Source organism: Drosophila guanche, unplaced genomic scaffold, assembly GCF_900245975.1.
Source record: "Drosophila guanche unplaced genomic scaffold, DGUA_6, whole genome shotgun sequence".
NCBI classification, from domain to species: domain Eukaryota; kingdom Metazoa; phylum Arthropoda; class Insecta; order Diptera; family Drosophilidae; genus Drosophila; species Drosophila guanche.
The window spans coordinates 3,958,955-3,986,680 of NW_022995754.1; the positions used below are offsets into that span (position 1 = coordinate 3,958,955).

The 27,726-nt window shown below is 43.5% G+C and overlaps 1 protein-coding gene across 9 annotated transcripts in view; it reads right to left on the reverse strand.

Annotated features, from left to right (window-relative positions):
- Positions 1-27,726, reverse strand: part of LOC117588911 (supervillin) — a 123,798-nt gene that overhangs the window by 48,015 nt on the left and 48,057 nt on the right. For 5 of the 9 annotated variants that reach the window (XM_034280470.1, XM_034280468.1, XM_034280469.1 and 2 more), the window contains exons 3-7: positions 9,803-11,513; positions 5,738-6,267; positions 1,371-1,853; positions 659-1,116; positions 493-592 (exon numbers count right to left, since the gene is read on the reverse strand). In XM_034280470.1, the coding sequence (XP_034136361.1) occupies positions 493-592; positions 659-1,116; positions 1,371-1,853; positions 5,738-6,267; positions 9,803-11,513 (3,282 nt within the window). Of the gene's footprint in view, positions 1-492; positions 593-658; positions 1,117-1,370; positions 1,854-5,737; positions 6,268-9,802; positions 11,514-17,329; positions 17,502-27,726 lie in introns of those variants that run through there. The other 4 variants (XM_034280475.1, XM_034280482.1, XM_034280471.1 and 1 more) reach the window with 3 other exon arrangements.

Genomic DNA, 27,726 nt, shown 5'->3' on the forward strand with positions numbered 1-27,726 from the left:
ATTTTCGGGGGGATTTCAAATTTCACAGGACACTTGGGCGGACACATGCATAACAGTGGGCGGAGTTGGGGCAACAGCAGCATAGGTGGACGGTGTTGGGGCAGGCACAGCATTTGGTGGCGGATTTTAACATATTTTACACAGGTTTTTCGTATGGAAATGGACGCGTTGTGCAAGCTCTCCTCACGGAGCACAAAATGATGGAAATGAAATTGTTGCAAGGTGTAACCGCTGCGTGGTTGATGCCACATGACGCTCGATGATTGACTGATGGCAGAGAAGAAGTCTATCTGTCGCTTGGGGAACCTTTTTGGCAATTTCATTCGATGCATTCAAGCTTGAAGGCAAAACAAAAACCAAATTTGGATGCTGTGATTGTGGCTGCTGATGGCTCAACCCGGATTGCTGTTGCTGCCTCATCCGCTCTGTCTGTTGCTGCCTCATCCGCTCTGTCACTGTTGCTGCCTCATCCGTCTTTGTGGTGGCACTTACCGCCATCCTTGGTGGCTTCCTCTGTCAATGAACGATTCAAATTTGATTTACGTTTCGCCGACTTATCGCGATCTCCCAGACGACGAGGGGAACTCTCCGGCTATCAAAGAAAGAGGTAAAGATTAGTTTTTGTGACATGCCACATGGATCTCTGCTGAGTACTTACCGTTCGCTTGTGCTTTTGCACGGGACTCAGCTGCAAATTGGCCAAATTGAGATTATCGCGTGCCCCATTTTGGTTGTCCGTTTGCTCTGTGCTCAATGTGCTGCTGCGTGGCCGCATCATCTTCAGGGTGCAATCGGACGAGGCCGTAAAGTGAAGTTCGCTGAGGTTCTGCTTCATGGAGAGGCCACTGCCAACGGCCACCAGATTATGTCTGCGCTGTGTGGGCGGTGTATCAGCCGGTTGGGAGGAGGAACGCGGCTTGAACTGCTGTACTGCTCCTGTTGCTGGCTCTGAATTGAAGCCACTCACGATGGCAGATTTGGGTGAAATCTCAGAGCTGCTGAGCCGACGACTTGGCGAGCGACCACCTGTTGCTGCTGCCCCAGGGTTCCTTGGGGAACAGGGCGAACTATAGCGCTGACGTTGTTGCTGTTGTTGCTCCTCTTCCTTTTTCTTGTCTGCAGGCACAAATTTGTGTGTGTGTGTGTGTGTGTGTGTGTGTGGGGTAAACAATTGGTTAAATGATGAAAAGGAGCTTTGGTTGACATTCAATTTTACACACAACATAAAGAAAGGATAGCGCGGAAGGAATGTTAGTTACATTTTTGAAGAGAGTAAAGCATAAAAAACCCTTGAACCAATTATGGAACTCTACGTAATATCAGCTGTGTGGCTTAGAGAGAGAGTGAGAGAGACTTGGGAGGACACTCACCGAGCGCTGCGGCACGCAGTCGACTGGCTTTAGTTTGACGCACCGCTGGCGAGGTTTGGGGCGATGTGGATGTGGATGAAGAGCAGCAGCTGCCGCCCCCTGTCGCTGTCGCCGTCGCTGCCTCCAAGCCAAAGCTCAAAGGGGAAATGGCGGGCGGATTCTTGCGACGTTTTATGGGTGAACTCGAGGCAGAGGCGGCGGCGGCAACAGCTGTGGTGCCTCCTCCTGTTGATGCTGCGTCTGCTGCAGCTTTCAGCACAATTAAAGGCGCTTTGTTGGCATTAGCTAGGGGCGGCATGGGCGTGGTGTTGTTGCCTCGTTTCTGTGGCAGTTGCAGATTACTGTTGTTGTTGCTGTTGCTGCTGATGTTGCTGCTGCTGTGGCAGCTACAATTGTTGTTGTGTATGTAAGCGCAATTAATGCTGCATTTGGTGGCAAGTTTTCCCCTGCTGTTGTTGCTGCTGCTGCTGCTTGTAGCTGTTGCTGCATGTTGCATGTTAGAGGGGCGGTAAATATATGCGTGGAGACATTAAAGCATTTGTGGGATCTGTTATGATCTGCAGTTGTTGCTGTTGTTTTTTCGATTGCACAATAGTTGATATCCAAAAGATTGATCGATGACAAGAAATTACAGTGGAAAAAGCAAAAAAAAAGCTAGCTGGAAGCGGCCTAAAGTGTGGGATAACGACTGTGGATTGTAGCTATTATAGATTTTGGCCAGATATTTCATCATATAACAGCTCGGAAAGGTATACACTTTATCTATATCTAAATAGCAAGTCAAAAACTTTAAATTCGACGAAGAAAAGTCAGAAAAAATAATCGAAAGCTGGACTTCGAGGCACCCGCAGTACCACCCGAAGTACCATATTTTCTCCTATTGCCATTAGATTTAGATCAAATTTGGCTTTAGCCATGGGAAAATCACAGCATAAAACCCTTAGCAAAGAGCTGTGTGCGAGATACGATGATTGATCGATGATGGACGAAGAAAAAGTCAGAGAGAAGGAGGGAAAAAGTGGAGAAAAAGTGATGGAAAATACTTGCGAAAGTTTTCTGTCACAAAACCAAAAGAAATCTATCATTGCTAGTCGATAGTTTGAGGCTTAAGGGTTTTAGAGTTTGAAAGGTGATCAAAAGTTCATTAGCAAAAGCATTTAATGATAATTTATGGAACTATCCTGACAATGATTACGTATAATTTGTCAAAATACAAATAAATACAGACAAATAAACATCAACTAACGGAGATGTTCGTTCAAAGATTGAATTTCATTTGACAAAAATAAACAAGAACTGGGGGAATGCGAAGCCCATGGGAATACGCGTCTTTGCCCCTAGGGGCAATGGAATTGTTTTCTATGGAATTTCGCACATCTCACAAAGAATCCCAAGAATCTAACGCTCATGTGAAAGCAAGCTCATTTGAAGAGCTCCTCCCCTGCCCATCGTTTCGTTGTGTTTTTTATGTGTCTTATGGCTTATGTAATCCAACGAACGAAAACGATTTCGTAATCTCCAAAGACAGCAGAGAGAGGGCGCTGCGAAATTTCAGCGAATCATCTTTCACCAGCCAACAGGCCAGCAAGCATGATGATGATCATACCGTCCTCCGTTCATTGCCTTCTGACTGTCAGTCCCATCTGTCTGTCATCCATTTCGTCTGCCTGCCTGTCTGCCTGCCTGCCTGTCAAAGATCACTGAACGCTCTCTAAACTTTCCAGGGCACTCTGCGAGAGCATTCGCCTTTTCGCTGCCACGGACACCATCATCCATCCGAGAGGGCTGCCCTCAACCAAAAACAAAAATCAAATTAATTCCATGAACAAAAATTGCCAAATTGGTAAATATTGAAATCAATACGCCAGGCCAAGCCGAGACACAAACAAAAGAGGGAAAGATAACAAAAGGCCTGGAAAATAACAATTGGCAGGGAAATGATATGAAATGAAAGATCTCAAAAAGATCGATCATCGGTCGGCGGAGAAGTTGTTTATTTATGGGACAAAACTGTCGACCCATGTGTGTGGCATTTTTAATTGGAATGAGATTAAACCCTTCTATAAACAGCAGATCCTCCGCTGCTAGATGCTAATGAGAAGAGTAACGATTGAGATCTAAGGAGAATTCCTAAGATTTTTGTGCACATTTTTTGGTTGGGAAAGACCATAACTATTGCAGCCATGGATCCCTGTTACTAGAGACATATTTCGACAATCTATGTGCAGCTTTTGGTGTACTGATTCTATCTATCTTTCAGCAGCTCTTTTGGGTTATGGCATCTGTGCTGCCGATCTTTGACAGCTTCTTGGTAGATCCTATCCCTCAATCTTTGGACACGCAACTCTAACTCGAATGGAAAGACTTTCTCAACAACAACCCAACAGCCGTTACGCGACAGAGCGAGAGTGAGAGAGAGAGAGAGAGAGAGAGAGAGAGAGAGAGAGATGTCTCTGGGGTCTGTCAAAAATATCTATGAAAACCTTTATTTTTTTGTTTTTTTGATAATAAACCTGATTTCCAATGAATGAAATCCCGAATTGATAAGCAATAAAAAATAACACAAATTGGGCACACAGCCAGCTAGCTAGCTCGTTGGATCCGTTGGGGTTCGTTGTTTGGGTTTTAGGTTCGCTTTTTTTTTTTTGAGGAGATATTCGTGTAGATCTATTAGCAATTTTATGGCATCTTTCATTTGCCTAAAAGTTGCGTGAAGTCTCTGCTGGGGTTTTGGGGTTTGGGACCAAGTCTCAATCTTATTTAATGACAAACAATTTTATTCATTTATACGCACAGAAAAGAAGGAGCAAAGTCTGTTGAGAAATTCGTTGTCATAATATCGTTAAAAATTGTGCAAATTTTATATAATTTTTATGTTTGGCGTTTTTAGACAGTTTTCTGACAGTCCAAATCGATTTGGAAATTGTTTTGAGTCCGAAATTGATTTGAGTCTCAATTGCAATTGGATTTACGAGTCTAGTAAATGTTCGAAGGTCCCCATCGATAGATATAGATACAACATAGAAACAAATTAACATTTTATGTCTAGCAAACGATTTTCGTTTCGAGTCGACGCTTGATTGGCAAGCCGACAAAAATCTAATTTCGTTTAAATTGCTTTTAAGTGTAGCGCAAAATAAGAAAAAAAACAAAAATAAAAGTAAAATAAAACGAGACACAAAGTCTCGGATCACTCAGGTCTCTTCTGTCTGAATGATGGAAGTTTTTTGGTTTCTCGTTTAACTAATTTGTTTGTGCAGAAATGAATGCGGTTCAGGGCTGCTCTGCTCTGCACTGCCAAGGGGTATGGGGCGGGCTAATTACCAAACACATTTTAGTGGGAAAGTTTTCAGCGGCCACACGAAGAATTTCATTAATGATATTGTAATTTGCTGCGTGATCTCAGGGGTAGCAGCAGAGTAAGAGAAAGGTTTTTCTCTTTAAGGGAATAGCAAAGAGGATTTGGATCCGTTCTTGTTAGGGGATCACTCAATTATCTAAGGTAAGGCAGCAATAAACGATCTGAATGGGGAAAAGGCATGAGGAATCTAGGAATCTGATACTTATTTCCCCTTCTCATGCACAGAAGGAAATGAATACAATGGACATTAGTGATCTATCATGAGAGTAATCATTAAATGATCTACTAAAAGGGTTCAGGAGTTGCCTTGATTGATGATGGATCTACTGGAAGCTGCACGGATAACAATTGAATAATAAATAATTATCCACAAATGAGCAAAAATGGAAAGAGATCTTCCAATGAGCAGACGATGGAGACGCTTCAAGTGCTCTCGGAAAGCGTATTAAAAAGGGGATCCTTAGCAGATCACTAAAAGAGCATTAGAAGGGGAATCTTTTAAATGAAGTTTGGTCTTCGTTACCTCTGTAAACAAAGCAAAAGAAAAGGGAGAACCAAGGGGGATCCCTTATTCATAAAAAAGGCCCAAAAAATAATACTCAAAGCCCTCAAAGATCTATAAGGATGAATGGAATTTCCAGGAGAACCTTATGGAATGAACCTTAAACATAAATAAATAAAGCGAACCTTTCTGGTAGCTTAGCAGATTTCTATCTCAAGTGTTAGGCAGAAGCAAATTTACTGCCCAAAAAGTGTTTTAAATATCTCAAGCAAGAGTGAGTATCACTCCAGCCTCTCAGAAGGAAGCGCAGATCAGTAAGCAGCAAGGACAAACACTCAAGGACATCAAGGACAAACACACACAAGAAAGGAAACTTGAAACGTGAAACAGGCAACACGACAAACACAAACAACACAAACAGAGAGATAAGGAAAGAGATAGAGAGGGAGAAAGAGAGAGAGCGAGACATGTCGTTGCATGCCACTAAAGGAGTTGTCGACTCACCTGAGTTACCGGCAGATGTGGCTGCTGCGGAGACTGAAACTGCAACTGGACAGGCGGCGGCGCTGATGGACGTCTCGGTTGGAGGTTGAGGCTTGAATTCCGCCTTAGGAACTTCAACGGTGGCAACCGGCGACTGCTGCTGCTGTTGATCACGATGCTGCTGCTGCTGCAGCTGCTGCTGTGGTGGAGGAGGAGGTGGAAGTGGCGCCTTTACTGCTGGTCCGTGTGTCATCACAGTGGTGGCTGCCGTTTCATAAGCAGAACTATTGCCATTCGCCGAGGATTGGGGATCTGTGGATAGGGTGCCGGTGCCTGTGGCGGTGCCAATTAATGGTTTATTCCGTCTCCTGGTGGGCGAGGGCGAACTGTAGGAGGAGTCACTATGATAGCCAGCGGCTGTGGTGCTAGATCCGATGATGGCACCCGCGGAGGCGGAGGATAGCAGCGGCAACGGTGGCGGTGGCGATGTGTGATGGCCACCAGTGGCGGATCCCTGGCGACTATGGGAGCGTGTGGTGCGCGTTATGAATCTGCAGAAGGCGGAGAGACGAGATCGAGGAGGTTGAGAATCACATTAGTACGTTCAAGAAGCGTTTGTATCCATTTCAGATTGCTCATAAACAAAATTAGTTACACGGAAAGAAATAGTGGCGGTGGATGACGGCACAGACACACGCGGCAGGCGGTTAATTCTGTATCTTCTGCTCGTTCGCGCTAGATACTTTCAGTATATGGATCCGCTAGATGCGGCACACAGCAGACACGCTCAACAACTGCCGAGGGGCACTACGGCAAACGCAGTGGAAACCCAGCAGACACAGACACAGACTGGGACAGAGAGATACAAACGGCTTTGAGCGTAGCTTCGTTCGCTGTTTTTGTTTTTGTTGTTTTGTTTTGTTTTGTTTTGGGTTTCTTTGAGATACAAAAAGAGACCAGGCGGAAAGGTAAGCGTAAAGTTAAAGGTAAATTCCAGCAACAAAGTCACTCGCTAGCAGAAATCACTCAAAAACCGAAAAGCCGAGAAACGAAACCAAAAAGAGATCTCTCGAAATTCGCACATCTGTTGGTGCGGCACCAGGTAGCCGTCGTCGTCGCAGCCATCGCATCTGTGAGTGTACTCGTGGAGTATCTGTATCTGACAGATACTTTGCTTGTTTTATCTTTCTCACAGAACAAAGCGTAACAAGTTTTTTATTGTTATAGATTGCACGCATGCGCAGAAAGGCAGGCAGGCCGGCAGGAGGTTTTTACACTGCAGAAAAATATTTTTAGTACTTATTTCTTCAGTGATTTTTTCGATAAAAGTTACACTTTGGTAGCACGAAAGTTTGTCTTTGATTTGATTGATTTTTCACTTAGAAGAGACTTTTAATATATATATTTTTTGGTTCGCTATTCTTTACTCATTCGCTTTATTCTATTCCGAACTATTTTTCCTCACCTACTAATGATAACTCCCAGTATTCAGATATTTTTGGTACTGTTGGGTCTTCTGCTAGTTCTCCCAGTGTAGTCCAAATGTATCTCAAAGTTATGCACATTTGCCGAGTAAAAGATATCCATTGAGCAGAGCAGACGGAGACGCAGACTCTGAGCCGCCGCTCTCTGTCCGCTTCCTCAGCTGGAATCTGGGCATCTGACATTGCATTTTGTTTAGCGAGAGAGTGAAAAATGGCGAGGCGACATTCAATCAAGCGCAATACACGACTCGCTCTCCTCTACGTCTTGTCCAACCATATTTCCGTACGTTTAACTGTCTGTCAGGAGTGTCCCACTGTCCGTGCATTCATCTGTCCATTCGTTCTGCTGTCCGTTTGTCAGGTAGACAGCAGCAGCAGCCGCAGCCGCAGCAGCAGCAGCATTTAAATGTCGCGACGCATCAATGTCACTTTTTGCTTTGTGTACTTTATGATGGCACGAGACGTAGACACAGCGACAGCCACATCGCGACAGACACAAAGATACAACATCTTTTTGGCATGCATATGCCCTTGTAGGGGTAGGACATGGTTATGTGGTGGAAATGCCTCCCGGAGGAGTGACAGATCCCGTCGGAAGTGGGTCAAGGGATTAACCCAAAAAAGAACAACAAAAACTGTTAGCTGTCTGGAATTTGTGGCATCATTTCTAGGGCCAACAAACGTCTTGGCCAATTAAAGTAGTAGCCGTCTGTCTGGTAGTTGTTAAGATAATTGAAATAATTACCAGAGCCAGAGATCTTTCAATTAACTTTGAGGATAGAGCAGTAACTCAGCAGGGTATGCTTCTCGTCTTTAGTTCTTGTTTTTTTAATCATTTTGCATGAGCTTCTCCGCCGTGAGATTCTCTTTTGTCTGCTGCCCATGGAAATTTCCATAAATTTATATAAATTGAGAGGAAGTACGCTGCAGGCCGCTGGCTTGCTGAACGCTGATCACCGAGAACTTTCCAACCCGTTGTCGTTAAGGAAAAACTTGCACACCGCCAAAAAGGAAAAGTGATGATGCGATGAGAGTCGCCGCGGTGTAACCAGTTTTGTAGATACTTTTAAATGGGTTTTCTGTTGTTTTTTTGGGAGTCTGCGACACACAGCTGCTGCTGCTGCTGATGCTGAAAGAAAGCGAAATCAGGACTAGAAACTAGAGAGCGAGAGGCAGACAATCTGGGCCAGGAGGCAGAGACAGACCCACCGACTAGCTGGCTGCCACCTCGTAAAATAAATGTCCATCGAGCAGGAGGCAGGCAGGCAGGCAGCACGCTGCACAGCAGGTGATCATTGGATGACGGTGTTGACGTCGACCCATTGGGGTATCGCGTATCGTTCGATAAATTCCAAGACTTAATTTGTGGCATATTCAAATTTGTCTTCTCTTCTCTCGTTAAACACAATTCTACATTGAATGCAGTTTTCTTTTTACTGCTGCTGCTGCTGCTGAGACATTGGCTTTTAGGCCTCCACCGTTTCTTCTACTTTTCATTTCTTTTATGTATTTTTGTCGCTTTTATGAAGCATTTTTGTAGCGAAAGCCTGAAAGTTGGGGCCGGGGGGAAAAACTTGTCGCTTCTCTGAGTCTGGTCTGTGTGGATCGATGGTCTCGCGTTTCGGTTTTCAGTTTTCATTTTTCGGCTGTTAAACAGGTGCTTTCTACGACTTGCAGCTGGAGTCGGAGTTGCATTCGGAGTTGGGGGGTCGCTTGGGTTCGTCTTTTGGGGTCTGGGGGTCACAGCAGAGACAACTTTTGATATATCACATTATAATTGATGGAACACAGCCCGAACCTACTGCCTGCCGCTGCGAATTGCACCTCCACGCATTGATGCGATTGTTTTGTCGCAGAGAGAGGGAAAATGTCAACCCTGGGGTCGCGTCTGTTCGCTACGATCCATCCAGCAATAACCCGAAAACAATGGACCCAACGACGACGTAACACACAAGCATTAAAGACCAAAGCACAAAGCCAAAAGCCAATACCAAAGAGTTAAAAAAAAGGTGGAAACAATACATGGATTTTGTTTGTTAACAAGCTCTCCCCATTCAACCCCATACGACCCATTCGAATCATTCCCGGGCTTCGATTTGTTTAGGGGCCCGGCTTAAAGTGAGAGACGCCGCGCCGTAGAGTCAAAGAAGCGATTCGCTGCTGTCGATTGTATAACCCCCCTGAAGCCACTGAAGATATCATATGAACTCGAACTCCTCTTACACGAAAAAGGTGGCCAACAAATGAATGCAATTTGTTTTTGATTGTAAGCCATGGATTATGTTGGCTCGAAGCAGCGCCAAGAGAGAGATTATTCAACTGATTACAAGAGTATTTCACGGGCAAAGAGAAAGAGAAAATGTCCCTCAATGAACAACCAATTGAAGTCCAATTAGAAATGCCAAAAAACCCTGCAACTAGCAAAGGGCTCAATCCTAGCTGCTAAGACACACTGCGAGAGAGAGACTGCGAGTATAATGCCTGTGAAAACTAATAACATTTAGGCATAAATATGGATACTCTATGGTTACTCTGTAGATGGTTAGAAAGGGTTGCTGGGTGTTGGGAGCGTGGAATGGGAGGCTGTGGGCTGGCTGCTTACCTTCGTGCATTGGTGGCCTGGTGCTGATGTTGAGGAGACAACTGATGCTGATGCTTGGATATGCTCACTGGCGATTCTACTGATGGCAATGATGATTCTTGATGCATGTGCGACCGTTGATCGTGTTCTAGATGAGGTGAATGATGATGTTGATGCTCGTAATGATCATGATGGCCATTGGCTGTGGCTGTGGCTGTCGCACCATTCACCAGCTGAATCTTGTCACTTGCAGACGTCAGTTCCTTCTGCCAGCGTGCGAGGGTATCAAAGACCTCACCCTGATCGAATTGCTGCTCCTCTGGAGTGGCGGCATCCTCATGTCCATCCCCCTGATTGATCAAGCGACGCTTGAAATCCTGCACTGCCAGCCCCGAGACGTTCGGTGGCTCCACGAACAGCCGTTCCGTGCTGACCGGTCTGCCCGCATCATAGTTTCGCACATTCGCCGACGCGGGCGGTGCTGTCGTCTTGGCCGAGGGCTCCAGGCTCTTGGCCAAGCGCTGATGATGCGACACTGGCACAGACACAGCTGGTGGTGCCACGCGACGTGCGGGTTGTGGGGGCAGCGATGCGGCCTTGGCGTTGGCAGTGGCTGCCACCAGATTCGTGCAATTGTGACTAGAGTGCAGGGCATGCAACGAGTCTGCGCTGCTGCTGTTCTCCGGCTGCACGCCAACGCCACGCCTTGGCATGAGACTAGTGGCAGTGGCAGTGGCAGTGGTGGCGCCACCCGGAGGCGGCTCCTTCTGCATTGATGGTGGGGGAGTGTGGAAGCGATGATGCAAAGGCCAAAAGGTCGCCAGCTTGTCGGTTATTGGTACCGTGTCCTTCAGTTGCTGCTGCTCCTTCGTCTCCTTCTCCTTCTCGTTGCTGCTGCTGTTGCCGCTGCTTGTGCTGCTGCTGCTGCTGCTGGTGGTGCTGTCGCCTTCGTCCTGATTCTTCTCCTTGCATATTATATCGTAGAGAGCGCTAATGGGACGGGACTCGCTGCGCACGCGCACCGCCCGCTTGGAACGCTGATGGAACCGCTGCTTATGGCGACTGTTGCGGCCTGGAGCAGGAGCTGGAGCTGGAGCTGGAACAGGACTAGCTTTCTCTACGGGTGGATTACTACAACTATCTCTATTGTTGGTGCGTGTGCGTGTAATGCTGGGGCTGTGGCTGTGGCTGTGGCTGGGTGTTCTGATGATTGTGGGGGACTGACTCAAGGGATGGTTGCTGTGGCTGCTCGTTTCTTCACCTTTTGTAGGGCTCACAGATCCCGGTGAGTATTTGAAGTAACGATTGCACTCGCTGCCCGGCCGCTGACGCCTTCTTGTGGCGTCTTGTGTCGATGCAGCCTCGCCACGAAAAAACGTGGCACGTGTTGCACTCTTGGGAAACGATCTGCGCTGCTCCACCAGCTGTGTGTTGCAGCTGGGCGTTGCATAAACACTCTGATAATTCTCATTCAACGCACCCACATCCGTGGCCTGTGGCGTGTGAATCTTCAACTGCAGATCCGTATAATACGCGGGCGTTGTATGATGATAAAAGTGTGGATGCTGTCCCCGGTATCCGCTGGATTTTGAGGCGCCACTGGAGTCCTCAGAGGCTCTTGCTTTGGTCGCTGCAGTAGAAGGTGAAGTCTGCGAATTTTCTTGTGGCTTGTGGCAGCTCGATTTGGCAGTGGCTGAGGCTGTGGATAAGTCACTTGAGGGCGCAGTGGGTTCTGCAAAGGCAACAAAAAGAAGTAGGAAAAACTGTAAGTAAATGAAAATTAATGCGAAATATTCCCTTCCCTTTGCCATCTCTTAATGGCACACACACACATCCACATGGGAGCATTTTTCTTCGCTTTTCTAATTCACTTTTTCTGCTGCATGAAAATGAAAAAAAAAAAGGAAAAATCTTGGCAGCAATTAAATCTTGCACCTGTGCACCCGTCTCTGTAGCATGCAACTACATTTAACCCAACCACCCAGCTACAGTGCCTCCCTCCACACACCCCACAACATTCCACCCACAATGATGTCAAGGTGAGGTGAGGGTTGCCCGCTTTTTATAGCATCCTACGAGTACTCGTAGTACACCAGCGACTACGAAGCGAAGCGAAGCATCTGCTCTGGCAATGAATGCTTGACTTTTACTCTTTTTTTTTGGGGGTGGTAGCCATACACTCTTGGCGCTGACTGTAATGTAAATGCAAATCTCATTTGACAGAGGCCACCAGCGCAGCTCAGCGATTAGTTATGCTCTCTAGAGAGAGAGAAAGAGCGCGCAGAAACCCAATTAATCATACGAGAACGAGTCACAAAAAGCAGATTTTCACAGCATTTTCTACTGCATTTTCCTTATAGTTTTCATTAAAATCTGAGAGATAAAAAGAGAAGAATTTGTGATATATTCTTGATCTAAAATCCCCTCCTGCTACTCTGATATTGGTTTCAATTAAGTACTTATCATAAAGTATATATTTTAATGATCCTAACTGGCAACCCATAGATCTGCCATAGATATTCCCATGCCAAAAATCTGTCCCCGTTTCTTTGTTTCAGTTTCTTGTTTTGGTTACAAAATTTAAGAAAGTAATTTCGAAATATAATCATAAACAATTTTTATTTTTGACAGGCTAATGCGCAAAAATTTCATATGCCAAAAGACGAAATGGAATTTTATACATAAAATTCCAATATATTTTTGCTCTTTTTTGTTGTTGGCCAAATTGTTAAACAAATGTGCAAAATCTCAATGAATTCATTGTATCTAATTTTGTGATGACTGACGGCCGTGGAGGTTGTAAGGAAAAATAAATCTTTAAATACAATTAACAGATAAATAAGAGAAGGGAGCGACTGATCTTTAGGTCTGGTCTGTCTGTCTCTGGCATACACATTCAATATTTGTCCAGCAATTACGAATGACCAGTGAAATATCAAATATTTAGACAGTTAGCACATCATCGAGAACGGCAAATAAGTTTCCAGGTATAATTCCATATCTTATCATATGTCTAATATATAATATGCATCTTATGGATTGTAGAGCAAACACAAATAATGCTAAAGTCAATTTGTAGATCAACAAAAAGTTAGAGCAATGGAAGCAACTAGGGAAGTTTAAAGCTTAAGCGAAATGTAATTTCAAGAGAGTTTTTGGTTACACCTAACAGCAAAGTTTGTAGCAAAAAAAAAAACCTTGCAACATGCTCAAAAAAAATTGCAGTCAGCAGCATGTTTTATTCAATTAGAGAAGCCAAAGCGTGGAGTTAGCGCGTACTGAAACCACAGTCTGGTGGGGGTTCTGTGGGGGCGAGCGAGCATTTGTCATTGTTTTAATTGTATAAACAGCCAAACACGCACACGGAACACACTGCCTCTCCCTTAACTCATCTGTATATAGAATATACAATATATATCTCTCCCACTAATTCCAATCATCAGTTAAAGGGCTTGTCTCTGTGTCTGCGTCTGCCTTCGGGGTCATATCCCATCATCAACCCACGCGCTCTCGAAAGAACAGACAGACAGACTTTAAAGCAATTAAAATTAAGAAGAGCAAGGCGCCAGAGGAGACCCCTTAACATGTTCTTTTGGGGGTTATTTTTTTATTTTTTCTGTCTGCTATTTTTTTTGGGGTTCTCTTAATTGATTCAATGGGTTGTTGTCTTGGTTCCCTAATGGTTCTCTAATGATTCGAATAGTAAATTGTTGCTCAACGAAATTGCATGAGATTTTATTTTGTTAACATTTCACAGAAAATGTCCATCAGTGCGAGAATCGAAGATACGAGAAATAATTGGCCAAAATTCAATAGAAAATTTGCCAAAAACAAAATCAACTGTGGAAGACGAGGGCGGCATGAGGCACGTGCTTTTGTGCCATGAGACATAAATTGTATAAATAATTTATTCAATCAGAAAGCAAAAATGTCTCACAAAGATGCAAATACATTCCAAGTAGTTTCTAGATGAAATAGTAAGTAAATTGATTACAGAAAAAGTGCATAAATTGTGGGAAATATTTCCTGTTTCGTTAAGGAAATATTGAACTCGAAACATAAACTCATCTGCCGGAAAAAAACATACGTGAAAATAATTGAAAACAAATAAAGTTTTGTTTTGTTTTTTGGGGTCAAAAATCGAAGCTGAATTTCATGATGAAAATTGCTTTCTTTCTATGGGGTTTTTCATTTCCAATAAAATGTGTACAAAATGTGAAATGCTCCCAAAAAAATGCGAATATTTGCATGGGGAAAATGCATTTTGTGTAATATTTTTGAATGGCTATATTTTGGTCATAAACTGTAATGAAAAATCTTTGCCGGGCAGCAGCGTGGGATCTGTATCTGCATCTGTGCATATATTATCTGTGTATCTACGTATCTGCATAAGATGGCACAAATCCAAACTAAATAAACCGCCGGCCGACTGCTTGGCAATTTGCCTTAAGAGAAAACCAAAAAAACGATTTGTAAAAAGATCTTTGCCAAACGATTTCCTTTCCTTTGCATCGGGGGGGCTCCAACTACATAATTATGGGGTGTGCTGTGAGGCACCAGGGGGTGCAGGCGGATGCCGGCAGGAGTTGTAAACTAAAGTGCAATAACAATTGCAACTGCAACACACACAGAAACTACAGCATTTTTGCGGCTTCATTTGCCGCTGCCGCTGAAGCCCGCTTCTGTGTCTCTGTGGCACAACCAGAGGCGGCTGATTGATCGATTGGTCTCTTGGTCTCTGGCTGTGGCTTCGTCTTGTGTGCCGTAGTTGCCGTAGTCCCCACAGGTTGCATAATTAATAAGACAAACAAGACAGAGAGAGAGAGAGAGAGAGACGGGCTAAGGCTTAAACTTGCTGCCTGAAATATCATATTGTTAAGTCAAAAACACGACATGAGTGGAGGAAAAGCCAATGAGCTGCAGCTCGTACAACAGCAAAACAAGGAAGGCCACTAAAGATGGGTTTTCCTTTTACGCTTAAGCTTTAAAGTTACCCTTTCATACAACGATATGTGATATATGCACTAGTTCTTTGGTTTGAGATGCTTTTGCGAGGATTGTGGATAAACAAATGGAAATACAATTGGGTGGAATTTGTTCGGTTATCTTCTGGGGGCTTTTTGCGTGGCTTTATTTATAAAGAAGGACTTATGTTACAAACCATTCTCTTCTATAGATATATGTCTATTTAACACATAAATTTTCAGTAAATTTTGGCTTCTTTTTATAGAAGAATATTCGTTTGGCATTACCTCTTCAAGGGTACACACATTCTCGCATAAAAAACTGGCAAAAGTTTGAATCAATATTGAAGGAAAAAAAAACAAACTGCATTTTACAAAAGTGCCTGCCGTTTCGTTGTTTACAGCTTGCAACAGCCACAAAAGTGGCAGCAGCAGCAGCAGAAGTGGCAGGGAGAGAGCCGGCCAGCAGCAGTGGAGGAGAAGATGGAAGAGGTAGATGATTGTGCGGCAGGCAGGCAGCGATGTTGCAACGTTGTTCTGTGTGTATTATTTTTAAATGCAAGGGCACGCTGCCCACGCCACGCCTCGATGCGAGACGCAACTGTGGCACACAGACTGATAATTTTTTTTTCTTTTTTGGGTGAAAATCTTTACTTGACTTTATTTGTTTCTTTTGTCTGGGAACAACATTTACTTCACATGCAATAAACACGCATTTAATTATCATTTAACAGCAGAGAAGCATCTCTCATCGACGACATTCGTCCATAAAATGGCAAACTTTTGAATGTGCTTTTCCCAAACGAGCGAGAGAGAGACAGATAAGGCGAAACAGAGTGAAATTCTTGTGCAATTTCCACAACAGAAGCATACAAAAAATCTTGTAATTTCTTGGGCAAATGAAACCTGGGAAGCTGTTGATGATGCTTGATGGCTGATGATGGTTGATGGATGTGTGTGTTGTGTGGGAGTAGCAATCTGTGGGTGTTATTGCTGCAGCAGGGAAAGGAAATTGGGTCAAGTGGAGTTCATCCGATGCCTGATACCGCCACCGGTTCGTTCTCTTGTGTGTTGTGTGTGTGTGGGGGCTTTGTAGGAAATGCGGGAAATGTGCTTGAAACTCAAGAAGCAGGATAATAAACTAAGAGGATATTATACGCACTTCTGATACAATAAAATCTTACGAGTGGTTAAATTCTATGCAGCTATTTTGGTGGCTTTAATTTCATAATTCCTTAAAGATTTTCATTGTCTAAATGATTTTTGAGATTTCTTTTAGTGCAAAAATTGAACTGAAAGTGGAATCTCAACCGAATCGAGGTCTCGTAAATTCTTCATTCTTCATTCTTCATCTCAAAATTGTAGCCTTAAAATCACAACCAATAAGGATTCTTATAGACATCTATAGCCCACCATTTTCAAAGGTATTTTCCATCTCACAAGCTCACATCTAATGTCCAATTTCATAGTAATTTCTCAACTAGATTGAGTAGTCCATCCGCCCATAAATAATTTAAGGCACAAATCAGTCGTAAGTCCTAATTTAATTCTCCTCCGAAAAAGAGAGTAAATTATTTTTATTGATTGTCATCAGCATTAATCCCCAGCTCTGCCTCCCCTTCCTCACCGTGATTCCGGCTGCTTTGCATACAAATGTGACCTTTGATTGTGGGGTACAACTTTATAAGCAGGTTGTCCAGCTGCTCATTCGTTTCGTCGGTCATTTGCCTGTCCCTCTATTTAGCACTTAAGCCCTTTACAATGGAAATCAAATGGGTAGACAATACATCAAAAAGCCTTAGAGGCCCGAGCCAGTGCCAGTGCCAGAGATTCATTTTTGGGGCCGCAGAGAAAACCATTTGAATCTTGTATCTAAAAACAATCAAATGGAAATAAAAGAACCTACAACAGACAAGACAAAGGCAAGCCGCATGCCCCACCACTGCGACTAAAAGGCAGAGACAGAGAAGGCAGAGATGGAGATAGAACAGCCAAAAAAGCAGAGTTACAGATACGTAGAGCTACGATTATTTATCTAAAGTTTATAGAATGATACCTGAACTCTACGTATAACTTTTTGTCGATCAAAAACCAAAGACAATGCCAAGAAGTCAGAGATTTGTTACCTAAACGAAAGTCCCCAAAGAAAACACTCATCAAGAATTATTAAACAATAATCCTGAATAAGCATGAAAAAGGAAATTTATTGTTTAGGAAATACCAAAGATAGGGACGCCACCGTCTAAAAATAATTCCCCATTTAAAAGTGTTGAAAGTGTATCTTTTTTGTAGAGGGCAAAATCCGATTACAGATAGCGTCCAGTAGCAGATTAAAGTAGCTTCTTGAGCTTACATATCAGTGGTATGTAGGGTTTTAAATATGTTTTACTATTTTGTTGTAAAAATAGCTATCGCCATGGCACACAACACAAGAGATATCACAAAACAAAGATATAGATAGAGTCACAGCTACAGCTACAGATATTCCCTGGCGTTATCTATGGCTTGTACTCATGTTTCGCCTCATGTCCTACAGTCTTTTTGGCCTACACTCGTGTTGTTGGCCTTTACAAAAAATACTAACTGCGATATCGGGGCATATCCATGTTGCTGCTGCTTTTGCTGCCATGCAGCTGGTACTGCATATGCAGCGGCATCGACTGATGGTATCGCTGGCTATGGCTATGGCTATCTAGATTCAAGACACCTTCGCGAATCAGGCACTCCTTGATGGCCAGCATAATTGTGCCTTTAAAATATATTTAAATTTTCTTTGTTGGTTCGTTTTTTATCTGTTTGTTTTTTCTGTGCGAACTGTTCGTATTTTCTTGTAAATTTTCTTATTTTCTTGCAAATTTTCTTATTATCTTTCTGCAACGAAAAACACACACAGAGAGACGGCTCTGAGGAGGCAGGCAGCGGCAGTCAGTCACTACTTGGGGGCCTGCACTTGAGGCTTGAAATAGAAAAGCGCTTTTCGCGCGACAAACGGACACCACACACCACTCGACGACGTGTCGTCTGCTGCTGTTTGCAGTTGCAGTTGCTCCTGCTGTTCCACAGTTTTGTCACTCGTACGCGTATAATAATAAATTGTATTTTTTATTTTTTGTCGCTTTTGTCGCTACAGCCGCCTGCCGTTGGCTTATGTCGTTCCGTCTCGGCGTTAAATGTTTTTGCGACTGAGCGAGCGAGCGGCAGCGCCAAGCGCTAGACGAGATACGAAATGTATCTAGAACTCAGGCCATGCCCGCGGCCGCAGACTGCTGCTGCTGCTGCCTGTTATGAGTACGAGTGTATCTGTAACTGTAGCTGTAGCTGTGTGTGTGTGTGACAGCGGCAGCCACTCATTGTACTCATTCTTTTATCTTGCGGGTTGCGAAGCAAAAGAATTAAAACAAAAACCAAGAAAGAGCAGGCCATGTTAGAGGAGAAGATGGAGCTCTCTTTTGAGGAAGAAGCTCTTTGTAGAGATCTTAAAGCATGTGAATAAAAGCGAATATTTATGAATAAATGGGAATAAATGAGTGTTTTCCAAAAAGAGAAGTATGGCATGTGAATGAATACCTGTGATTAAATTACTCTTTTCTAGCATTAGTTCATGGAAACCAGATATATTCCCTCCCTTACCCATCCATTCAACATACCCTGCCTTTGCGTTTGTCGTTTCTTCGAGTATCTGTGTGTGTTTTTACGCTCTCTCTCTTTCCCTGCCCGTATCTGTGTGTGCTTGTCTCTGCTTATGTAGCTACATGTGTGTAGAAGAAGCTAAAAACCAAAACAAAATAGCCAAAACAAAGCGGGAAAACGTGCTGCTGGCTGTGCTTCTGCTGCAACGGTATACCGCATGCCACAAGGCGTGAAAAACTAAGACGAAGAAAAACCAAGCAGACTCCACAAAGAGGGAAGAGAGCGGGAGAGAGGCGGCGAGGTTGCTGGAGCGGCAGATACTTTGCTCTCAGCTGTTGGTGGCAAAAGCATGTGTTGAGTGGCAGGCAGCAGAGACAGCAATAAGCAGCAGCCGTCAAAGTCGAAGCAGATCGATGGCTGGGGTCTGTTGCAGTTGCAGTTATAGTATTGAGTGTGTGGCACGATTTAGGGGGGCTGTAAGTGAAGTTAGAACTCAAAGGAAACCTCGATGAAAGTTTTGTGCATGGAAAAGGGATCTCCCTTTAGGTAGTATTTTGAAGAAAAGTTCTTATACATTTCGGTTGTTGCAACTAAAAAAAATCTCAAAGAGATCTGACTATGAGTCTAGCTATCCATCTATCTGTCTGTCTATTCCACTGTTCACGCTAGTCTACTCTTCTGTAGCAGCAGCAGCAGCAGCAGCCGTGCAGCGTGAAGCAACGACAACGCCTGCAGACGGTGGAGCATGTCACCAAGCCAGCAGCAGCAACAGCAGCAATCCCATTGAATCCGAATACCAGCCCAAATGGATCATGCAGCAGAAGGAGGCAGTGGCTTCATCGAATGCTCCACATTCATTGGGGGTACAAAGAGGCAGCAACTACGATACGACACGAAACAAAGCTCATTAAACGGCAAGCTGGCAGGCAGGCAGGCAGGAGAGAAGAGTACGAGCAAAAGTACATCCCCAGAACCAGAGACTGAATCAGCAACAGCAACAAAATTGCAACAAAACTGGCAGCAGTGGCATTATCTGGTTTATGAGGTTGGGCAACGGTAAATGATGCCACCAGGTGGGGCTTAAGGGGAGGGAGACACACTAATGAGTGCGTGCCATAATTGGTGGCGCAGCTACTCGTCTGCTGTTTGCGAGGATGTGCTTGAGGGTTGGGGCATGGGGCAGTTACCTGTTTCCAGCCATCGAATGGGAATCACAACAAAGATACATTGCCCAAGAGTCACCACCACAGAAAAGAAAATTGGCAGCCAAAAGCAGGCAACAAAACACAAAACACAGAGGCATCGAATTTCACATGCTACCCGCAACATATTCTGCAGTTTATTCTGACAAGTGGGGGTCGAAAGGCTTTTGTGGCATATGTCAAATGTCAAGCGCTTGTGGGGGGCATGAACTTTGACCTGCCTTTTGGCTGGCATTTGCATGATGTGTACATAAGCGAGGGCTTCACATGGACGCTTTACCACGCCAATTATTCCATCAATTTTTATGGCAAAGTCAAGTGCAAAACTACTGAGAACGGGGCCACTGCCACTGGAGGCGTATGCGTAATATTGTAATACAACAGCCAGGTGGCAGCCCTTGGGCAGCTGATTTTCCCCGGATCCTCTTCGCTTGCTTCATCTAGCCGCTACTGCTTTTCCCTTCATTTCTATTCAATATTCCCTTTCTCAGGTACTTCATCCATCCATCCGAAAGTTTCCTGTAATCTAATTGAGTTCCCATTTCTTGCAGCAGCTCAGAAGGAAAGAAAACACTTCCGTCATGCTACAAAAGAGCCAAAGAGAGATGGAGAGAGATAGAGGGAGACAAAAACTTCCTGTCACTTGAGCGCGACTGGGGCTGGGCGACAAATTGAAAGCAGAATCACGCAGCAGCAACTGGCAGCAAGTAGACATCGTCTAGTCGTCTGTCTCTCTTTGTGTTGCATCTTGATTTATTAGCTAAAATTATTATGTTTTTTTGTATCACAGCTGTATTGCACTTTGTGCCTCGTGCCATACACAGCAACAAAAACAACAACAACAAAAAAAACAGGCACAGCTCGTTGCTCTCTATCGCTGATTGCGATTCAGGTTCTTGGACGCCCGCTCATTTCCGTAATGAGTGTTGCACTCTCCACTGCTCTCCTCTGTCGATCCATTATAACACCCGCTACAAATTGTATATTTACGTACGTACACAATGTACATTTATTGAACTCCCCCACACACAGAGAGGGGGCGGGTTGGGGGAGGAGGTAGAGGAACGGGTGCAGAGTCATGGCCAATTGCGGCAACTTGTTTCGTTTTGTTGTCTGTCGTTATCTGTCGCTTGCTGTTGGCTGAACATTTATGATGCAAAAACAACAGAAAAATATACAAACAGAGAGAGGCCGAGAGAGAGGAGAGTTGTAGAAGGAGGAAGCCAAGTGGTTCAGGTAGGAGAATTACGAATAAGAGTTACCCATTAATGGTGAAAATAAATGATAAAATATCTATTTTTTCTGTTTCTATTTATCAATGGATTGCTATGATTTTTGGTGGATAAAATCCAAAAATACCTTATAAAAAGTTAACATAAATACAGCAAACCCCCAGCTACCCTATGGAGCATGAAAAGTGGAATATTTTACATGGAAAAGCTTGTTATTTAAATGCTAGCCATTGTCCAGCATTCGCCAGTTAATTAATTAATTAATTAATAATTCCACAGATTATTTCCACTGTGTGGAGCTTCCTCTTCTGTTTCTGTTTCCCCCCCCCAGGCATCTGTCATGCTCTTGTGATGCGATGCGACAGCTGATGTTTTATTGCTGCCTGATTTAATGCCAATAATTGTGTTTATTAATATGCAGGATACGTGCCATACGTGGCGTATGATTGATGTCCATGTGAAACCTTTTTGCTGGGGTGGAAGGCCATTGAATAATGCATAAATCTCTGCTCTATAACTCAGGTTTGGCCAGACCCGAAACAGAAAGTAAAGGAAGTTTCTTCTTTGAATATCAAAATCAAGACACATTTCGGGGTTCTGCCTTTCTTCCTCCAGTAAATCCACAGCCAAAATAAACCATAAAAGCATTTGCCTTTTCCTCTATCCTTCTTGCCACGGTTTCGTCTTGCAAAAAGCGCCAAAAGCCATGCCACAACACTCAAAAGTTTGACACTCCTCCATGGATGGAGGAGGTTCGAGAATGGATGGTGGCACACCAAACCACGCATTATTTAGCAATGAAAGTGGATTAAATGCAACCTACTTTTACCACCAGAACCAGCCACAAATAGAAGCGGGAGGCGGCCAGGCAGGCGGGTGGCACCATCGAAAAGCGATAAAAGAGGGGCAGGCAGGCAGGCAGCAAAAGAGCTAGAAGAACCTGTAGTATAACCATGTCAATCTATTAGTTACGCCCCATTTTAACCAGTTTACAAAAAGAGGCACGAGCCAAGAGGAAGCCACACACGAGAGGGATACAGGATGCAGCAATGGCAATGGCAGATGCAGCAACAGCAAGAGACTCTTAAGATGCCACCAAAACTCGGCAATTTTGCGAGTAGGAGGAGAAAGTGGTAGTCGGAAAAGTAGATGTAGCAAGCACCAAGGTCGCGGTGGCACTGCCTGGGGGTTGCAACAGCAGCAGCAGCTGCAGCAATAGAGAGATGACCAGAGGCAACACTTGGCCATGGTTGTCATCCATCAACTGACGGTAGTTGTTGGGGAATTATTCCATCGCTCATTGGATGGATGGCATGCCAGTCTATGCATTGTTCGCACTTTGCAGTCGCTGCAATTAGCGTGTTGACATTTTACCAAGAAATTAAATGAGCAATGGGATTAGAAGAAAGAAATGCGAAGAGATTAAGGAAAGGGGGACGAGAGATCCTAGAGGCAAGAGTGGTTCCAGAGGGGAGGAGGAGATGCTTGCTAGAGAAGAGACACCAAGAAAACACTAGAAAATGCGAGAAGGTGCAATGAAAAGCAGACAGCAGCAGGCACCGACAGACACAAATGCATGAAATGACAGACAATTGGCAAAGTAAATTAGAGACAGAGACCAAGAGCGACACTGGAAGTCATTCGAGACACAGGCTCTAGTAACCACTAGAGAACTCACTGAAGCAGTTAGTGTCGGAGGAGCCCACAGAGCCAAGCTGCCACTTGAGCAAAGAAATAACTTGATCAACAATAATGTTAAAGCATAATTGCCAAGAGAGCGCCATTTAATCACAATTAGATTATATTTAATTTGTGGCGCATGGCACACAGGAGGAAACGGAGAGAGGGAAACACGCAGAGAGCGAAGTGTACGAGGAAATTTTCTAGCGCAACAGGATATCGAGGGGAGAACTCAACATCAAGAATTTGGTTGAATAATTGCAGCAACTGCAACTGGAGTGGAATTTCTAATCAGCCTAAAGTTTTACACTGTTTTGATTACGTAAAACATTTGGGTAAATGTAATTTTCTTGCTAAGTAATAAAGTTGACACTGTAGCAAAACTTTTGACTGCTAATTCAGCATAATTTTTCACTCATGAATTCTCTCAGAGAATTATCAAGAAATTTGCTATTGATAATATTTCATTCACAAGCTAATAGCAACAATAATCGTAATATTCTTGTTGTAAACTTTAAATTTCCCAAGCTTTACATTTTATTCCCATAGCAATTGATTCCCTTACCACTGTACTCGTACTCGGAATTGTTTCAAAGATAAGGAATGAAATCACTTTTACTGATAACTTCATTGTCGTCCGTCCACTGCCCCATTGCTCCACCGATGAGATGCGATGCGATGTGATGCTGATGATGCGGATGCTGTTCTGTGGGTGACGTTGATGAGGCCAACGGTTGACGGCAGCAGCGGCCGACATTTAACCGTAAAAAATAAACACGAAGCAGAAGCAAAAATTCAGAATATGAATAAAGTTCGAACGTTTTTTCAGTGAACAATTTTAAATCGAATACAACATGTATACATTTTCTGTGTAATTTGCGTGGTGGGCGCCGCCGGAAATCAACAGCCGGATTTTAGCCATCATTTAATTTTTTGCTTTTGCACCCAGTTGAGGGATTAAGGCATTTTGTAGGCGTTGGTAAATGTATTTTGTTGCGTATTTTGCATAAGCCACAAAGTGTGGAATAAGCAATTAATCATTCGCATACACGTATCTTATAGGAAATGAAATACGAGTAGTATTTGCTGATGAAAACAAACAGATGACCAAAAAAGGCAGCAGATTTAAAAGTATCAAATTTTAGATTGAAATATCTTTATTTTATGATTGCAAAGAGAGCCATAATGCAAAGAGAGGAGGTTGAAGGTTGAATTAAAAGTTTCTATTCTGCTCTGGACATTCTCTACCAAAAGAATTCTCCGCCAAGTTCCCTGACAGCCCTGTCGGAAAAGAATTCCGGCCTAAATAACTTATGATGTCACTTTTCCAATCGGGTTCGGGGTTTCCGGCTCGAGAGGTGCCTTTATTTATCCAAGAAATTGCCGTCAGGTGGAAAAACACTTCAAGTGCTTATCTAACGAAGGTTTTTCAAGTGTTGTTTTGTTGCCTCACTTTTCTTTTGTTCCCTCGTTTTTTTTTTTGCAACGTAAGTATTAGGGTCAAGTTTACCTTCACACATTGCTATATGTATGTATTCCACGATTATATACTATATGCCAATACTCTGACATTTATTTGTGATTTTCTTTCTTATTTTTCTGCTTTTCTGGCGCTTTGTTGCTGCTTTTCAATTGAAATTTCAGGCGTCAATGCACGTTGCACAAATTACGTGGCGGGAAGCCCTTGAGAAAGATGCGGGCAGTGCGGCGGGGTGGCACTTAATGATGACTCGAACTGTGAGCCATGGGAGGATTCATTAGGGAGCCAAGAGGGTGGCATGAGCGAAGGGAATTAACTGCTGAAACAAACACAAAAAATCGGTTGCCAATTTCAAATGAAACTTAAAGCTAATGACAATTGAATGACTCTCCCTCTCTCTCTTCGTGATTCATAAATTATGCCATTTTCAGGCACACCATATATGGGGAAAATGAATGAAAATTCAAAATTAATTGAAAATCTAATTTAATTGTTTGAAAATTGCATTTAAATGGCAGCTAAATAACCTGATAATTGACTCACTGACATCACTATCTAGCCAGGAAAAAACTTTTTTCATACAAACAGTTTTCCCACGCGATGCGTAACTCAATCCATAATTTCCTCAATTAAGAAAACAGTGCGAATGCCACACTGTGCTGTCGCATGCCTCCCCTTGGTGCATAATTGATTGATCAATAATCAAAAATTTATATGCAAATTGTTCCAATTACGAGAAGCGTTAAAAAAACACACACAAACAAATCTCTGAAATCATATAAGTTATGCAACAGACCGCAGACCCCACCTCCTATCACCCTCCTCTCTCCAGCCAACTGCCAGACAAAGACAAACGACAAACAAAAACAGAGACGGCAAATAAGTGACGAGACCCACTGGGAAAACAAAAGAGTGTAGATGGAGAGACGTAGCGAAAAATGCGGTGACGAAGTTGAACCACAAATCAATTTAAAAAATGGCTCTCAGAGAGGTTATACATAAACCATTCCCCTAGTGACGAAACCTAACACTAACTGGTGGGACAACTAACATTATGGAAGAAAATATGCATCTAAATATTTCTAAGAATTAGAAATATTAATTAAGAACAAATATCCATAAGTTTAAAGGTATGTGGGAGAATATCGTTCACACAATGCATGAAAAAGCCGAATAAAAAAGCGAAAATATCAATGAAAAGGTTCTTAAAAGTACATAAAAATCGGCCAAACATACGAGTCATGAATGAATGCGAAAATGTACTTTGAATGGGCTAAGTATCAGCCAAAAAAAAGTCAAACATAAAGCAAACATATAATAAGGAGCATTTCGGTTCGATGATGTCAGTTTTAATTTCGGTATTTTTGCTCTGACTACCAGTACAATCTATTAATTTTTGCACATCACACAGCAGAATGGGAGTGGTGATGTTGGTTGGTGTGGCTTTCATCACTAATATGATGCCCGGGGACTGCCGTCTGCCAAGCTGCCTGCCTGTCTGTCTGTTTGCCGTCTGCAGTGATATGCAAATATTCAAATGCAACCAACGCTCATTTCATTACGAATATGCTTGAATAATTGTGAGTGAAAATTTGAATGGAATGGAAAATGCATAATCAAATTCGTGGCTGGGCGAAAATGATGGAAGATATGAAGATGTCTGTGGATATGGGATATGGAATGCACAAAAACACAGAAAGAGATTGTTTATAAATTAATTAACAAGCCATATGACATAATAATCAAACTGAAGGGAAGAGTTACAGAAACGCAAAACGCTCCTAAAAATTATCACACTTACAGCAAAAACTTTGGAAATATTAACATATATTTTCACCATAAATCACAAGAACTAATCAACAAATTATACCCAAGAGAGAGAAAGCTAATGAGTGCTAATCAGAAAAAAATAGAGAGCTTAAGTATGGCCATAAGTTTCCCCCAGCATTTATGCTGGAAAAAACGAGCTTCAATCAGAGGAAAATTTAGGCAAATAGGCGTGCCACATCCCCCTGAAAGAAAAACAGAGTGAAAGAAAACGGAAATGGCGGCGCCGCCATTTGTGTAACTACTCTTTTCCAACATTTTGTGGTTATTGATGCAAGAAAGGTTTTCTCCGGGTTTTTTCTTTTTGTTCTGGCGACAGTTGGGTCCTAAAAATGTGTGGGAGTATAGCTTGCACGTGCTGTTGGGATATCATCAACATCCTTGCACCTTCTACATCTGGGGGCGTTCCATTTTTGATGTCCAATGTCGCGCGTCTATTAAGTTGAAAGTTTGCCAAGTGTGCCAACAAAAAAAGGGGGAGGGGCAGAGCAGAGAATGCAATATGAAAGTTATGCTTGCAATGCACTTAAAAGGGGGGGGTTGGGAGAATCTACCACACAGCGCTCATACAATCTCTCTGCCCAGCTGTGCTTTGCCTTTGCCTTTGCCTCGCCACTGCAGTGGCGGTGGTGATGGAGCGACGGAAGTCACTGTGCCAAATAGTTTTGGTTCTGGACAGAAGCGCAGTAACTATGGAATTCAATTACGGCTAAGTGCCTGAGAGCCCAAGAGATTCAGAGTCCGGCAGTACAAACTCTAGCCATAGGCCAACAGAAATTGTAAAATATTGCGACATTATTTGGATGAAACTTTCAAAGTTAAATAAACCCAGCCGACGGACTACAGAAATCCAGAATGCCATTTAATGCTGATTCTCACTTAATTTTTAAACCATTTTTGTGGGCTTTCAGTCAATCCATCATCATGGAACGTCATCAGGCAAATCATCATTCCATCAATTTATAATCCCATTGGCATTCATTCAGTCAGCCAGCTGTCAAGCCGCCCCAAAGCTCATTAACAACCCTTGGACATGCCTACAGCTCTTCCAGCCCTTCTCTGGTTCCTTTCTCTGGCAATCACTGTCAAAAATATTGTATCTATGAAGGCCGACCGCTACCACAAAGAGCAACCGAAAGCAACCCAAGCGGGAAAGTATCCATCGAATAACACAAAAGTCGTGGATGAGTGCACCCAACCAGTGGCAACTAGCCTCTGCACGCTCCCCCTCCCCCGCTTGGAAAACTGTCAACAAAATGTTGTGTTTTGTGTTGGTTTTTGGCATTTGGGAGTTCCATCACCTGGCACCCGGGGATCCCTTCTGCTACTGCCACTGCTCTGCTCCATCAATCCACAATAGGCCTTAAGTGCTTATGGCACATTTATCGTATGGCACAGAGCCCCACACTCATGCCGCATTCAAACAACAGGAGACTCAGGACACATGACAGCGGAGAGAGAGAGAGAGAGAGAGATCCATACCATTGACGCAGGCAGGCAGCCCCTGACATTTGTTACAATCATCAGCGAGTGGGTATCCCCATTCTACGCTGCTCGACGGGAAGTAAAGTAAGGAAGGAAGGAAGCCTCCAGCGGAAGGAAGAGACACTACACTCACACGACGCGACAACAAAAGCCTCCCCCCAGCGGCCATTCACCATGTTCCCCATTGACGTTGAAAAGTCGCGCGTTTTGTTGGAAATGCTATTTACGGATATATCGATCGAGTTTAAGCGGATAAAGAAAGCCCCTTTAAAATTTAATGCCAGTTCGAAAATTAATCAATGAAAGTAGCATTACAAGCAGAGTTAAGCCGTTAACTGCGTGTCAATCTGTGTGCTCCCTCTGCTGGATCCTGCTGAGGGGGCGGCATTACTCATACGTATCGTTGTCATACACAAATTTCCATTCTATGAATCATTCTCCCCAA